The sequence below is a fragment of the Salvelinus fontinalis genome, chromosome 31, assembly GCF_029448725.1.
Source record: "Salvelinus fontinalis isolate EN_2023a chromosome 31, ASM2944872v1, whole genome shotgun sequence".
NCBI lineage: Eukaryota > Metazoa > Chordata > Actinopteri > Salmoniformes > Salmonidae > Salvelinus > Salvelinus fontinalis.
The window spans coordinates 38,906,920-38,922,441 of record NC_074695.1 but is presented as its reverse complement, the minus strand read 5'-3'; the positions used below and the strand labels follow the sequence as shown (position 1 = coordinate 38,922,441).

General features: G+C 42.4%; 2 protein-coding genes across 4 annotated transcripts in view; one reads left to right on the top strand and one right to left on the bottom strand.

Annotated features, from left to right (window-relative positions):
• Positions 1–10,340, top strand: part of LOC129830206 (DENN domain-containing protein 2D-like) — a 33,161-nt gene extending 22,821 nt beyond the window's left edge. For both annotated transcript variants that reach the window (XM_055892579.1, XM_055892580.1), the window contains 11 exons: positions 2,082–2,257; positions 2,783–2,895; positions 3,023–3,092; positions 3,197–3,274; positions 4,340–4,480; positions 5,988–6,136; positions 7,111–7,282; positions 8,587–8,637; positions 8,817–8,898; positions 9,555–9,803; positions 9,985–10,340. In XM_055892579.1, coding sequence (XP_055748554.1) covers positions 2,082–2,257; positions 2,783–2,895; positions 3,023–3,092; positions 3,197–3,274; positions 4,340–4,480; positions 5,988–6,136; positions 7,111–7,282; positions 8,587–8,637; positions 8,817–8,898; positions 9,555–9,803; positions 9,985–10,052 — 1,349 coding nt within the window. In that variant the 3' untranslated portion in view covers positions 10,053–10,340. The remainder of the gene's footprint in view (positions 1–2,081; positions 2,258–2,782; positions 2,896–3,022; positions 3,093–3,196; positions 3,275–4,339; positions 4,481–5,987; positions 6,137–7,110; positions 7,283–8,586; positions 8,638–8,816; positions 8,899–9,554; positions 9,804–9,984) is intronic.
• A 112-nt stretch (positions 10,341–10,452) lies between these two features.
• Positions 10,453–15,504, bottom strand: LOC129830208 (DNA damage-regulated autophagy modulator protein 2). Of its 2 annotated transcripts, none has more exons than XM_055892583.1 (8): positions 14,943–15,504; positions 14,500–14,674; positions 14,009–14,076; positions 12,790–12,932; positions 12,222–12,399; positions 11,782–11,864; positions 11,297–11,389; positions 10,453–11,050 (listed from the first exon to the last, which is right to left on the bottom strand). In XM_055892583.1, exons 2-8 carry the CDS (start codon positions 14,628–14,630, stop codon positions 10,928–10,930), a joined length of 819 nt encoding a protein of 272 aa, XP_055748558.1. In that variant the 5' UTR covers positions 14,631–14,674; positions 14,943–15,504; the 3' UTR covers positions 10,453–10,927. The 2 variants fall into 2 exon arrangements, with proteins under 2 accessions (XP_055748558.1, XP_055748557.1); XM_055892582.1 differs by having other exon boundaries at positions 14,500–14,635.
• Positions 15,505–15,522: the final 18 nt, after the last annotated feature.

Genomic DNA, 15,522 nt, shown 5'->3' with positions numbered 1-15,522 from the left:
AATGGTATAACCATATCAGGCCTAAGATAAGGACAACTCAGAGTATGTTCTTCTGAAATAGACTACATTTTCTTCACATCATGTTTCTTTAGACCTGTCTAAAATAATGGGTTCATTGTGGTGATGTAGGCTACAGTATATTCAATGAATTTGTTAAACTTTTTAAGGTCTGCGTCAGTGGCGAGTAGACTATGCGTGGAGGCCAAGAGATGCTAAATGTGTTTGTTAATTAACGATCAGTTACCATGAGACTGGCAGTTATTTGCTTGACAATCACCGGCTGACAATTTCATAACTGCCACAGCCCTAGTTATGATTGATTTTGTTTTCCAGTTGTGCCAATTACCTGTAAGTTATAGCAGACCCAGTAATGCATTTGTTTAGCTTAGCTTTATCACTTGACTGCAGAGTGAAGGAAAAGCAGCCAACAAGTGCTCAGCATATGTGGGAACTTCTTCAAGACTGTTGGAAAAGCATTCCTCATGAAGCTGATTGAGAGAATGCCAAGAATGCACAAAGCTGTCATCAAGGCAAAGGGTGACTACTTTGAAAAATGTAAAATATATTTTGATTTGTTTAATACTTTTTTGGTTACTATATGATTCTATATGTGTATTTCATAGTTTGGATGGCTTCACTATTATTCTACAATGTAGAAAATAGTAAAAATAAAGAGAAACCCTTGAATGAGTAGGTGTCAACTTTTGACTGGTACTGTACATTAAATGTGGAGTGTAATGGGTTTGTCATGCCTTACACAGGGACTGTTGCCATGGTAAAAGCAGTTGGAGGTAAAAACCTGTCACAGTAGGCTGAGTCACGGAACGATTCTTTTGTGTGTGTGTGTGTGTCCGTGCGAGAGAGAGACTGAGTGTGTGCGGCAGTGCAGCATAAAGAACCTGTCTGGGCAGCCCGGCTCTACTACTATTTCTAAGGAGCAATGGAAAAAAAGCAAGAGACATTTTCATTAAACCCTGAGGAGAGAAAAGATTAGCCAATATTTATCTTTGGTGTTTGCTGTTCAGCAGGTCCTCTCTCAAACTGCTACAGGGTTTACCCAACTGTAAACACACCATGTGGCAGAGGTTGGTGGGGGGATGGGCTTGTCCTTAGTTTCTAGACATGAATAAGTAGATTAAGAACTAAATGCGTCATCATTTCACATCTCAGAAACCACTTGATAAGAATCTTTTAAAACAGGCTGGTGCTCATATACTTAGAAACCTCGCAAAACATTTTTTATTTTTATTTTAGCATGGTGTCTGTTGCGCCTGTTTTCACTTTGCTGGTATGTGGTTGTTCTCATTAATAATACTTATAATACATGTGTGTTATTTATGCATCTCAGAATAATAAGTGTCTTCTGGCTAGTAATGATAAGTATTTTCAATTCATAGTGGTAATACATGTAATATACATTTTTAATATAATTGTATACGTTGTTGGAAAAACATACACCTATCATAGCTGTTGTTATATTCACACAAATCCTTATGGCTGGAATCACATTGTATGGTGCACATTGTATGGTGCAACAGCAGCACAGGTATTTGTCAGTCGACCTGTAGTGAGTTTTGCAAATCTCAGCCATTGTGTTTTTTGATTTGAGGTTGTCAGCACCAGCACATGAGTTGAGTTCCATTCAATATTCCGTGTTGGAAAAGTAACAAACAAACCAGATAGCATTCTTATTGGCCACATTCCTGGGATTCTCCCTCAGGCAATGAGCAGCAATACTTTTTCTATTGTAACTGATACTGTATATCTGCTGCTGCCTAAGGAAGCACAGTGGAAGAGATAGAAAGCAAGAGGGGAAAGGGAGAGATATTCAAATGGATTGTTTGTTTTCACCCTCAAGTGGATATTGTATTTTCAAATATTTCTTTCAACAGAGATTTATTGAAAAGTACTCAAATCAAATGATCAGTAAGATGTAATGTGTCCGGTACGGTGGATAGAACCTGCTGCCTTGTCGCTGCTGGCACCATGGTCTAATCAGCTAAGCTACCCAGACCATAAGCCTTTGATTTTACTATATGTTATTAGGAAGCCTCTGCCTCAACACTCTGCTGTCCCGACAGGGGTGATGAAGGAGCCACCCCTTCAGGAGTCTTTGGAGCCCGCGCCGGTGGACACCCCGGCCAGGGAGCAGCGCTACATGAGTGGGCAGTACTTCTTTGAGTACTTGGTTGTGGTCAGCCTCAAGAAATCCAAAGAGGGGGCCTACGAGCCACAGATCACCTACCAGTTCCCCAAAGTGAGTCCGCTAGTTAGTAGAAACTCTGCATGTCTCCCAAAAGGGATAAAGAAGAAAAATGTGGATAAGAAATGAAAAGCGCAAGGGAAGTCATTGAATAGTCAGAGGGAGGTAGGAGAGAAGAATTTAGGTAGGCCTTCAGCACGGAAGATTATTAAGCTTTTTTTAAATTCCAGGCTTTATTCCATTAGATACACTGACGTTTCAACATCACATGATGTCTTCCTGTAAAGGGAGAGATCTTTGTCAGAGGGATGTAATTGGGCTCTATTTAAATGTGTCTTTACGCGATTCCTCGCCTCCTCCTCAACTGTATTGGAGGAGAAGGTCTAAGGTCTCACCCCTGGGACCTTCTTGCTTTTTGAGGCAAGGAGAGAGGAATTGAATAAAGATTAATTGAGAAAGAGCCCAGGTTACATCCATCTGACAAATATATTGGTCTTTCTCTCCATTTCTCTGTTGCCCTCTCTTTCCCTCTCTCCCTCTGTTAATCTCTCTCTCTTGCTTTCTCGCATTCTTTCTCAGAGGGATGGGATGGTGAGATTCCAAAGAGAGGAGGAGGAAAAGACCCTGAAGGCCATCACACTCTTTTGTTTCCCTGAGGGCATCAACTGGGCCCCCCTAACAGAGTACCACAGGTAACACTGCATCTAATATGAAGGATCACCATCAATTTGGAAAGATGGGTGTATTGTTGAGTCATTCCAATGTTGATGTCTTAAAGCTACCAATAGACTTACTTTCTCTCTCACTCGCTCCCTCTAGTGAGACATTCTCATTTGTCTTGACTGAGATCGACGGCAGCAGAAGGAACGGATACTGTAGGAGGCTACTGGTATGTTTCACTTTGGGTTTTCACTTCAGATTATTTATAGTGCGGTGAATGCCATGCCCATGATCTGTCTCTCTCTCTCTTGTTTCTCCATTGTTCTCGTCTAGCCCCACGGCAACGGCGCTCGCCCTCCTGAGGCCTACTGCATCATTAGCAGGTTGGCTTGTTTCGGACTGTTCTCCAAGGTAACACGCCTCGAAGGTCATTGGCTTTCGGCTGTCCGAAATAAGTGTTTTACCCAGAGACGTAAGCCTGGATGAGTTGAACTGGGAGGATCCCTGGCTGTAACGATGCTTCATACTTCTGAGTAAATCTCTCCCTGGGCCTTCAGTTAGGAATCATGCTGACAACATTGTGCACGTGGTAAAAAAGGAATTAAGCCAACATTGGATAACACCGCACGTGCTCAGATTTTAAAGGGATACAAGCCATTTCCACTAGCATTGCTACATGCTTCAAAAATGCTAGCCAGGATCTTCTGGCCATTCTTAATTAACCAGCTAATAAACTTAAAAACATTCTAGATGAAATGGCAACTCTTGTCTTTCATGAAGTGTACTTTCTCTTTAAAGAGAAAAGGTAGTCCTCACTTATCCCAGTTCTCCCTTGAAAATGTCAACAGCACATAACTTCTCTACAATCTCCCCTATCGGAAAAAAACGACAAGAAGAAGACACTCCTCCACTAACGTTGAACTGAAAGCGATGGGGACCTCTTGTAAATCTGACAGCCGTTCATAACGCTAATCGGTGTGAAATTGGATTGAATTTCTCGTAACTACTGTGTTTATGTAACAGTGTGTTATGGTACTAGCAAATTACTCTGCATCGAGTATGAGCCTCTTAGACTGGTCTTTGGGTTTTGAAATGCCCTATTTGCCGCACAGCTCATACCTTCTCTCCCTTAGTGGCCCTTTATCATTAGCCCGTCTGTGATCCAAGTCACTATTTGTTTTGTTCATCATTTGCTGCCTTTCAGTGGTGCCCCAAGTCTTGTGAAGTGAATATTGACACACATCATCACCACCACCACCAAACTGTTCGTTAGGCTACTGGAAATACTAAGCCCCACAGTTCATCAAATACTTATTACTATATACTTATTACTGCCACACCATTTATTGTGGTTTGTCAGTCTCTGTCTTGAAAAAGGTCACCCAGGATATTGTGTAGGCTAATTATTTTATTCCAGTGGTGCAAAATCACATGATGATATCAGAGTTGGATTATTCCTGTCTTTCTCTAACGCAGATCTTTGACGAGGTGGAGAAGCGGCGCCAGATCTCCATGGCGATGATCTACCCGTTCATGCAAAGCCTGAGGGAGGCGGCGTTCCCCGCCCCAGGCAACACAGTCAAGATCAAGAGCTTCATCCCCGACAAAGGCACTGAGGTTAGCATCCTGATGTGTCCGATGTAGCCACATGGCTAAGTTGGCATAGCACAATGACATGCCTTGAGACCTGGGTCATATTCATTTGGGAACACTGTAGCAAAATGTTAGATTGGAATAATTGGTTGTAATTAGATGTCATGAAAACCAGCACACACAGTTCCAAGAGTTGAGAAACATCCACATTGGTAGCGGTCGGTTTCATTTAAGATGAGGGAGGGGGGGGGGGGGGGGAAGCAACTTGACAGGTGAAAAGCACTATGGTGGAAACCAACCCAGGCCCTGTCACTAATGTGATCATCCAGGCCAGGAGAAGAGAAGGGCTGGGTGTATTCAGTAGGAACCAAACGGAACGGGAAGGATCGTACCAAAAATTGTTTTTGTTGCAAAAAGTAAAAGGTTTTGCTATGGTGTGTGACTAATGAATACACCCCTGGGTGAAGGGTACTCACCTTCCAAGCTACAGAAAGTAACGATAAGCACACCGCTAGAGAGGGAGGAGACAACACTAACAAGATGCACAAAGCTAGTTGGACACAGAGCAAGACAAGGAACACACACAGCTAGTGAAAAAGAAGACAATGTCATCAGTTGAAGATGTATTTACTAAAATGAATAGGAAACATCCTATTTTCCTGGAATAATGCTGGTGACACACACACAGCAAACATGAAAGAGGAACATCAATGTTAAGCCGGGAAGACAAGCGTCTTCATAGAGCAGGGTTCCCCCAACTTTGGGTTTTCACTTGAGATTATTTATAGTGTGGTGAATGCCATGCCCACTATGTCTCCCTCCTCTCGCTCTCTGTTCATGTTGCAAGAGCTCTGATAGGTTGAAGGACCTCCTCCGGAAGTTGTCATAATCACACACACACACACACACACACACACTGCATTGAAATAGGAGAGGTATTACTGAGGTGAGATGTTCCAATTCTATCCTGCAACATTCCATTTTTCAGGCCCTTTTTTCCCCAGCTAACCCCCACACACACTATTTGTTTAGTGGTTGCTGTATATTATCTGTATGTTTAGGTCTGATTACTTTAGTTAAACTGATATATATTTTAGCAAGCACACTCATTTTGAAAAATATAGGCTGAAAAATAAACTGTCTCAAACTCAGCCGGGACATACTTTCAATGGTGCTATCCCACTTCTGATACCGTTGTAGTTAATTAGGGTGCAATGCCGACCGGGACTCAAACCCTGGTCCCTGTGTCTGCCATTCCAAAACCTTAGCCATTACACCAAGAGTTAAGCCAACATTATTAAGAGGCTAAAATCTCCATGTGGTCAATTATTTCCCCTGCTCGCTTGCCTCAATTTTCATGAAATTAATTCCGTTAATAAATCAACTTTGTATTGCTTTAGTGTATATAACAAGTTGGTGACGGTGGTAACATTTACTGTACATAACATGTTCTTGACATGTTGGTGACATGTACATAACATCTTGGTAACAATGGTGACGTGTAGATAAGAATTGCCTCTCTCCCATCCAGATCATCAGTCTGACGCGGCCGTTGGACTCGTGGCTAGAGCATGTGGACTTCCGCACACTCTTTCGCTGCTTGACCGACGAGGAGGTTCTGCTCGTGTTTGCTGCCGCCGTTATGGAGCGACGCATCGTCTTCATAGCGGAGGAGCTCAGGTACTGCACGCACAGACACACGCTATTACTTAGTAGTCAAATCAACATAGTCGTCTGAGATGAATGCATCAACTCTGTCAATGGGAGCCTATTATAAAAACGTCATTGCATATGAATATAAAACGAGATGCTCCTTACACGTTGACGGCCACTCAGAAATAAAAACCTAAAATCACAATGAGAAGCTTCAAAGGGGTATCAGAAGTTCACATTGTTCACACAGTGGCACACATACCAGGGGTTGGAACCAAAACTATTTTTCAATCGTTTCATTTTGAACAGAACCTCTATTTTTGTCGTTCCGATCATCGAAATAAAGTAGTGAACCGGTTAAAACCCTCAAAGTACTGGTTTATATCGTTCCTCTTTTAACCTGTGATAAAGTTTTTTTAATTTACATTTAGCTCATTAAATTACTTAACCAATCAGTGAATTATACCTAGGAGGAGCAGCTTTTATGGAGGAACTTTGAATGTCCTTTGAGCTAGCTAGCTAACAAGCGTGCTTGTCTTACCTTTTTTTTAGTTCCCAACGTGAAACGCGATATCGAGGCCTATGCTATCCTTAACTAGCTTTTGAAAAAGTTAATCCATTAATCTCAAGCTAATCAAAAAATCTATCTTCTGAATCACGCTCGTAACGTCAGTATAGTAGCCTATGCTTTGGATGGGGAGGGGCAGGTAGCCTAAGCATACACTATCAAAGATTTTCAGCTGGCAGGCAGACACTGGAATACATTTCTGAGTGACAGAGGGAGGGCTTTGCATAGGTGCTTTGTTGTGTTTTTTTTGTGGGACTGGAAAAAATGCTTAGAACTTTAAAATAACGTTGTTAACCGGTTCTCATGCTTTTAAAATAACAGTTCTGTACTGAAACAGTATGGGTCCCTTTTGTTTTCTGTTCTGTTCTTTGAACTGGTTCCCCTTACACATACACACACGCACTGAATAAGTCTAACTTCTGTCTCTCCTCAGCACCCTGTCCCAGGTGATCCACGCCGTGGTCGCCCTGCTCTACCCCTTCACCTGGCAGCACACCTTCATCTCCATCGTCCCCGAGATCCTCATTGACGTGGTCATGGCCCCCACCCCCTACCTGCTGGGAGTGCAGAAGCGGCTCCTGGAACAGGTCACGGACCAGAGCGACGTGAGTCACCCCCACCTGTGATAATGTTACAGAAATGTTGGCTTCGACACACCAGCTTCGCTCACGTTCGTTACAAAAGCCTGGGGAAGTTGTCGGCAGGAAAACACAAAAAGGGGTGGAATATGGTAGAATCTAGATGAACTCTAATGATGAATTCCCACTTCTCAAACCAATCACATATTTTTGCATTGGTCAAACTCCAAACAGAGGTGGTTTGACTGACTTGCAACAAGATGCCTAACATAAGATACAAAAAACCCAAAGCAACAGTAAACATGTCGTCCCCCACGGATGATGCAGCCCCAACCCCCCCCCCCCCCCCATTTAGGCCAATTGAGTTATGTGACTAACACATTTCAGTTCATTACCAAAGCCCCTACCCTAGGCCAATCCGTGTCATTTTGTTAATGCTGGATCTCTATGGCATCATTCACCAAAGTTTCGTTAAAATCGTCCCAGTGCTGTCTAGAGATATCGCGTGTGACTAAGATACGAACGGACGGAGACAGATTCACAGTCCCCTCCCCCATTTCATCGTGGGGGACAATAACACTGCATAGGCTACTAAAACTTTTGCCCAAGATGGTAGGAAAAGAGGCGCGGACAAAACAATAAAAGTGAAATGCTTCTACTGAGGTTATATGGCATGTCCTCTCAGAGCCAATCAAATCAAAACACAAAAATCCAATAGTGACTTCTAATAGTAGCGTCAACGAGACGAGATTTGGAAGGATGGCCCTGTGATTATTTTTGATTTGATTTAGTTCATTTCTTAAGAGTTAAATGCATACTTAACAATCATAACAAAATACGACTTTCACCTTGTCACACTACACAAACAATACAATTCTTCTCCCCCAGACTTTGAAAATAAATAGTGAGACTACAACAAAGTTAGCACATTACCAGTTAAATGTCAAACGTAGAACTAATGACATGGGCCCTGTCCAGAAACAACACCTAAACCCCATGTATATATCTGAAAAGACTGGATAGAAGTCTGCTATCCTATTTGACTGAAAGCACAGGAAGGGGTAGGGGCAGAGGGGTTGTTCCTGGATCAGACCATGGCGCTATCTTAATTTATTTCCTTGATTCCTTGCCTCCTTCACAATGTATTGGAGGAGATGGCCCAAGGTCCCTAGCCTCAGACCTCCAATGCATTTTGAGGAGGAGGTGAGGAATCAAGGAAAGATTGAGAAAAAGCACCTGAATGACTGGATGGGAAGTTTGGGAGTCTTGGTAGTAATAGTGATGGATTGGTGTTGGAATAATGATTGTAGGCTCTGTTTTCCCCAACACAGCTGCTTGTTGTGGACTTGTCAGAGGATAAGGGGGACACTTTCCTAGTTCAAGTAAGTGTGTAGTCTCGAGAGTGGAGCAATGGCCTAAATGTGCGTTTAAAAAAAACAACACACATTTATGCTCTTTTGAATTAATTCAGTTTATTATTTGTACTGTTTTGCACTTAATACTATGAGGGAAACTGGAGTTTTGCTTTGTCATACCATTGAATATTGTAACTGTTTTATAGAGCGGAGATGAGAAGTCTATTCTGCCCCCTAAGCTCCAAGATGAAATACTGCAGGCACTAAGAAATAGGAAAGAAAAAGCCAGTGAGTATATTTTGATATCAGCCTTTGAAACAAATGCCGGAACAAATGTGAAAGGGAAAACAGCTTTATAAGATGTAGTGCATTTTAGTTTTGTTTTCACAATTGGAAAATAGGTTTTCCATCAGATGTTTTTGCAAGAGGAAAAAATAGCTGTTTTTTTTATATTACCTTTATTTAACCAGGTAGGCTAGTTGAGAACAAGTTCTCATTTGCAACTGCGACTTGGCCAAGATAAAGCATAGCAGTGTGAACAGACAACAACACAGAGTTACTCATGGAGTAAACAATAAACAAGTCAATAACATAGTAGGAAAAAAAAGAAAAAAAGAGAAACTATATACAATGTGTGCAAAAGGGGTATTTTATTTATTCTAGAGATTGCATTGCTCTTTTTCACCTACAGTACCACATCAGCTGTGCAGATGGCCATACTGATGAATTAACTGTAACCTTTGAATATAGATTGTTTTATGCTCTCTTTGATCCTTTCAAAGTAATGTGAGGTTTAGGAAAATTAGCATGTCATCATAAGAGACTGGTTGTTCGCACACAAGGTGAAAGGTCGACGTTATGGCTCTCGAGCACGGCCAAATAACACACTTTGTTTGAAACCACCTGGACTGTGGCTAAACGTGTGTGTACCATTTCCCACGCAGCTGTGGAGGAGCTGAACAAGGTGGTCTCGGAAGCCTTCCTGCCCTTCTTCGTGAAGACTGTCGGCCATTTTGCCTCATACGTGACGCGGAAAGGAAGCGGGCAGCCAGGGGTGTTTCAGAGCAGGGCCTTCTACAAGGCCATCGAGTCCAAGACCACGCGGCACTTTGTCAAGAAGTTCCTCCAGACCCAGATGTTTGACCTGTTTATCCAAGAGTTGGAGCAGCAGCAGCCAGCAAGCCCCCAGCAAGGTGAGGAGAAGGCCCACTCACCTCTAGGCGAGAGAGCTTTAATACATACTTGCATAACATGTTAGAAAACATATCTAAAGTTTAAGATGATAATGAAGCCGGGTTGTTCTTGGGGGATAACATGCCTCTTGTTCGCTTGTCATTCATTTACTCATTTATCATCACCCCCTCATCTTTTCAGGGATTTTCCACAAAAAGATTGTTGAATACCAGGAAAAGAAGAAAAGAGAGAAGGCAAAGAAGAGATAGTATCTTGTGAATACACTGTAAACGAGGCTACGATTGTGTATATAAGGGATTTACTCTAGATGTGATAATAAAATAGATTTGAGATGTAAATATTGGAAGTGAATAATTTGTATTTATAGTTTGTGTTGGGGTAACAGTGGGTATTTTATGTGTTGCTACTGTATATGATAGACGGTTGACAAGACCACTGGTTAGAATGAGTGTTGGGTTCAAAAATCTGTCACCGTCTGAACCTGCTATGATTAAGCAGAAAAACATTCTAATAAAGACTTTGAATCTTTATGTGAACCTTTATGCCAACTTTCCTGTTTTTTTCAGTCAGGTTCAAGAATGATGTTGCCAAATAAGCACGTGTGTGCATACATGCACAAGAGGTCAGACAGGGAAATTGACTTGGGAATTGAAGTCACTAAAAACAGATTTATTTGTAGAAAAGTAAAATACCAGAAATGTTTTCAGCAAACTGTACAATACAGATATAGAAAAAGCTAACTCATGGACCGTAAGTTAAAGCTGATGCATCACACTTTTAACTAACATTTTGACCCACTAAATATCTTTACTCGCGTTCATTACGCACCAAACTGAAGCAGGGAGGGACTGCCTGGACTGGTCCAATAAGGAAACAAATGTTCCATTGAGTGACCTAATGAACACAACACAGTTGTTCGGTCAATGAAGTGCTGAGTCTCCAATGGCAACCTCTTGCCTCCTTTCCTTAAATCACAGACCCCAAATCACGTGGGCAAATGCATTATTCTTCCAATCTATTCAAACCTTCCATTTAACAAGAGATGAAGGGAAGTAACTACAGGGCACAGAGATGCTTTTCCTGGGGTGGGACTGCAGTGTGGACACAGAAGCAGGCAGTGTAGTCAGATGCTCCCAGCCAGCAGTGGCGAGTGCTCTCCATGGTGGGCATGCTCTCTCACGCCGTAATGGGCGTAGTCGTACAGGTGATTACTCTGCATCACAACTTGTACCCGCAACTGGATTTTCTGGGGAGCAAAGAACATGAATACACCTGAGACTTCTATGGTGAGAGGCCATTCAACCCATCTTCCTTAGTTGATGAAACAACTGAGAATGAGCTGTAACATTAAATGTATCACATTCAGCTCTACTCATACGAATGTAATTTGTTCTACAAAACAGATCTGAGAATGAAGTCTGCAATGGTAGTGTTTATTTTGCTTTGCCATTGGTTGTGAGCAGAGAGAGAAGGGATAGCAGGAAGACCATACCTGGAAATCTCGGATGTAAGTGAGGAAGAAGCAGATAAAGGAGAAGGCCAGACACCACTCAGCCACAGCACTGACCAGATGGGCTGTGTAACCCTGAAATGTATGGTACCATTGACCCCAGAGGAAACCATTAAACAAACTCAAACAGTTGACATAAAGGTAATATGAGAGACTATGATTTAAGTTCAATTAGTAAAATACCAACCAATATAGTAGCGTTATGGAAATGATATGGGACAAAGGGATATTATGGTCTCTTGCTGAGTCATATTAGCCAATATATTAACAAGCAAAGGATCTCCATGTTCTAGTATTTTAGTAGGAAGTAGCATTCCTATGTGCTTCATATGTATTTGTACATACTTCACATTGTTGTCCAGCAGCATCCAAGTACAATCTCTACATAGAACAAACTAGTAGCCACTATTTCCAATCGTATAATATTTAGTAGGATCACAGTGTAGAGGACCCTGATGTTTGCCCACCGTTTCTTCTGATCTCCAGTGTATTTTTCTGTCCACGTCCACGCCTGGTAGGTCATCATACAGAATGGCTGACGACACAAACGCTGAGAGAGGGCAAAAGGGTCAAGGGCTAGAACTGCAGCAGTGGAAGATGTAGTCATATTATTGAGGGACCGACATAACACTTCAATACAGTATCAGATTTTAAACTAGGACTGAGTCGGTTTCCCCAAACCAATGAGCATGCTTTTTAGTCCAGGAGTAGACTTAATTTGAGCCCAGGAAACTGGTCCTACAGGTAGTCCAAGTGTCCCCAAAATGCAATGCTTTCTCACGGTTGTTTTCAACGGAAATCCATTCAGTTCTCCACTGTTGTATCCCCTTCTAATGTGTCAATGTCTGCAACTTTACTTTGTAGCTCTGTGTGTGCTCTAGAGTCAGACTAGTATGGTGAAGGATACAGATGATGACGCTGGCCATTGTCCACAGCGCCACGGCAGTGCGAGCCCACAGGATGTCTCGGCCGTGGAAGCGAGGCTGCATGTGGTATGACACCCCCGTCTGAACCAGGATGTAGAGCGCCCCACAGCCAAAGGTCAGCCCCGCCCCCAGCAGGTGCACTGACATGATGGTAGTTTTCTGCAAAAGGGCAGAGGTGGTAATGGATTTCAAACCCGACCCAAGCTTTCACACTTTCCAGAAGGAAGAAAATCCAGTGTCTTTGACTCAAGAGGTGAGAAAGAAAGAGGGGGAGGGCAAAGGTGATATGCCCATCATCATTCGGAGAACAGTGAAGAGTTGAGAACACTGAAATGTGTGTGTGTTCCTTCTCAACACTGACAGCTGGATCTTTCGTCCAATTCCAAATCGACCCAGTCCTTACCCCCTATGCTAGATCTGAGAGGGTTTGATAGGTGTAAGCAATATGGCAAAATTATTGCTTATAGGGGTAGGGGTTGATTTGGAATTGGGTATTTATATAAGAATATAGTTATAATGGAAAAGTGGGGTAGGCAATGCTGTATGTACCTGGAAGTTGGCGACGACGCACATGCCCACTGAGCTCATGATACCCAGGACCATGCCAGCACAGTTAAGTCGATGCAGTTTAAGCTCGCCCCCTAGTGCCAGAGCCTGGACCTGCTTGTATCGCACATAGACAGTGGCTACACCTGCAGGGTCAACCACATATAGAGGGATGGACACAAGAGTAATGGGAAGTGTGTTTTAAAGTAACTGTCCAGTGTTTCCAGATTGATAAAATATTACCAATTACAATGAGTGAAAGTTTTCCTTCCCAAAAATGGCAATTAAAGCTGAAATAAGTAACTTTTTTGGGTGACCTGACAAATTCACGTGTTATAGATCTCATTAATTGAAAGCAAGTCTAAGAAGCAATAGATATGTTGTGTGCGCTATTTCTATGCTTCCCGTTCTTAAGTTTCGTTTTTGCGTAATTTACTTTTGGCTTTGTACACCAGCGTTTTAGATGGTACAATGATTTCTACACTACTTGCTTGCTTTGTCACAAACTACATTTTTTGCAACCAGGAAATAACGGAGCGATTTCAACACCGTCATCTAAGTATGTTCAAAAGCAGATTTTGTGTTGGAATGGTGTGGGCGTATAAGAGTCATGAATAAAATGTATGCGAGTAGTCCACTGATTGGCCAGCTCATGAGGAAATGGCAAGCGTTTTTTTAAACTGTCTGTTTGAGGTGGAGTTTTATTTTTTTTACAATTTAATTTTGACCACAATTACGACCAGAGGATGATTCAACATTATTTTGGTAGGAGTTAACAGAATATGAACTTAAGTGATTCTTACTTGGTCTTTCATGTGTGAACCACTGACAAAAATCCCCACTTAACAACGAAGCCACATAGATCACACTAATTTGTCCACAATCCCCTGCTAGGTCTGACAGGGCCAACACATACTTTATGCTTCACAAATAACATCCATGAAACTAGATTTGTATGTAGCAGTCATTTGATTGGCTGACATTCAAAGGCACACTTTCTCCACCATGACAATTCCCCGGAAATGTTGAACCTGGAATACAATCAAGTCAGTGTTTGTGCGGCGTGTTGAACTAGGTCACAAAGGAGACGTATTCGTCCTGCAAACTGTCACCCACTTAATATTTTCAGCCACTAAATTCTAGTGAAAGGAGTTTGCATTCCCCTTTGATTTTGGGACCACTTAACTATTATACCTGATATGGTGTGTCCATTTTGTTTTACCTAAAAAGGAAGAGATGCTCAGCATGAACCCAAAGACACAGCGTTCGGGAACCACAGCACTGGCATCACTGTAAGGAAACACACCACAATCATCTCTGTTATACACAGGACCAAAAGGGCATTTTTTTTATTTAAAAAAAACAACATTTTAGTCATTTAGCAGAGGCTCTTATCCAGAGCGATTTACTGGAGCAACTAGAGTCAAGTGCCTTGTTCAAGAGCACATTGTCAGAATTATCACTTAGGTCGGCTCGGGGATTAGAACCAGCAACCTTTCCGTTACTGGGCAAACTTTTTTTGCGTTCTTCAAACCTTTTGGTATTGAAAGCTATTGGAATCCTGTAATTATTTATAGCACAAACCAGAAGTTGTCTCGACTGTGGTGCACTGTCCAAAAGCACCTCAACTTCAATTGACATCAATGCATGACTAAGTGGAAGTTAGGATTTGCCCTACACACACACACAGGTTGGCAGACCCTGGTCCATTACCTGATGTAGGGGACTAGTAGGTCGACGTGGCCCAGCAGCACAGCGGTGACATAGCTGACGACAAAGGTGACCAAGGACCAGGTGACCAGGGCTGCAGGGAGTACACATACCCCCCTCTGGAACCACCACATACTCCCTGGGACAGGGGGAGGAAAGGGTCCTGTCAGAGCAGTCCCTAACACATACACAGATCACATAATCATGTGCAAACTCCAAATTCCACTATCACTAAGTTAACGTCCTGTTCAAAATGCCACACACAAACAATCACAACCGCTATACAAATCACATTGTCTTAAAAACCCACGCTTTCTCAACCAAACAGATTTCTACATCCTACTACACGCACTAACCCATTACTGACACCATACAACCATTCACAATCTTAGTCCCACTGTTTTCATACAATCACAGCACATAATCTCAATGGTGGTATCACTCACAGTAGTAGGCAGAGCGAAAGACTCAGGACGCCATTCGACGCAGCAAGAGCAGTACAGCTCTAGATAGACACGGGTTTCAAACGTGAGAAAAGTTGGTCGGTCTCTGAAACCCTGCTTTTATTAGTCAGTTGGGAAACTGCTTTGATGGGAGATGAAGAGAACAGAACTGTGTGTGTGAGAGAATGTGTGTTTGTCTGTTCCATACAGACAGTCTAAGAACTCAGACACACCCCTCCCCTCAAACAGGACTTGTGACTAGTCTGCTGTTCTTTGCGCAGCCTAAAACCAGCTGACTTTCATTTAACTTAGTGCTGGCTGACCCCACACGCACGCATGTGCCAAAGAGGCATACACATTATAACAATTATCCCTAATAAGAGTTCAAATATTGGGGTAGTTTCCCAGAACCAGATTAAGCGTAGCATCTCATTTAAAGTGCTTTTTAGTCCAGGACTTGGCTTAATCTGTGTAAGCTACACATCAAACCCCAAGTCTGTTTCCAATTTTGCGGAGTCTGACAAAAAGGTAAAAGGACTGCTTAAGATCATTAGCCACTTTGTCCCATCTTCATCACACTAAT

What these genes read in the sequence shown, in the direction of transcription:
- LOC129830208 (XM_055892583.1), bottom strand. Translation starts at nt 14,630, where the DNA reads ATGTGGTGGTTCCAGAGGGGGGTATGTGTACTCCCTGCAGCCCTGGTC. An exon ending in CTACTAGTCCCCTACATCAG is followed by an intron (nt 14,077 to 14,499) that starts GTAATGGACCAG and finishes GTTTCCTTACAG; the next exon opens with TGATGCCAGTGCTGTGGTTC. An exon ending in GAGCATCTCTTCCTTTTTAG is followed by an intron (nt 12,933 to 14,008) that starts GTAAAACAAAAT and finishes TTGACCCTGCAG; the next exon opens with GTGTAGCCACTGTCTATGTG.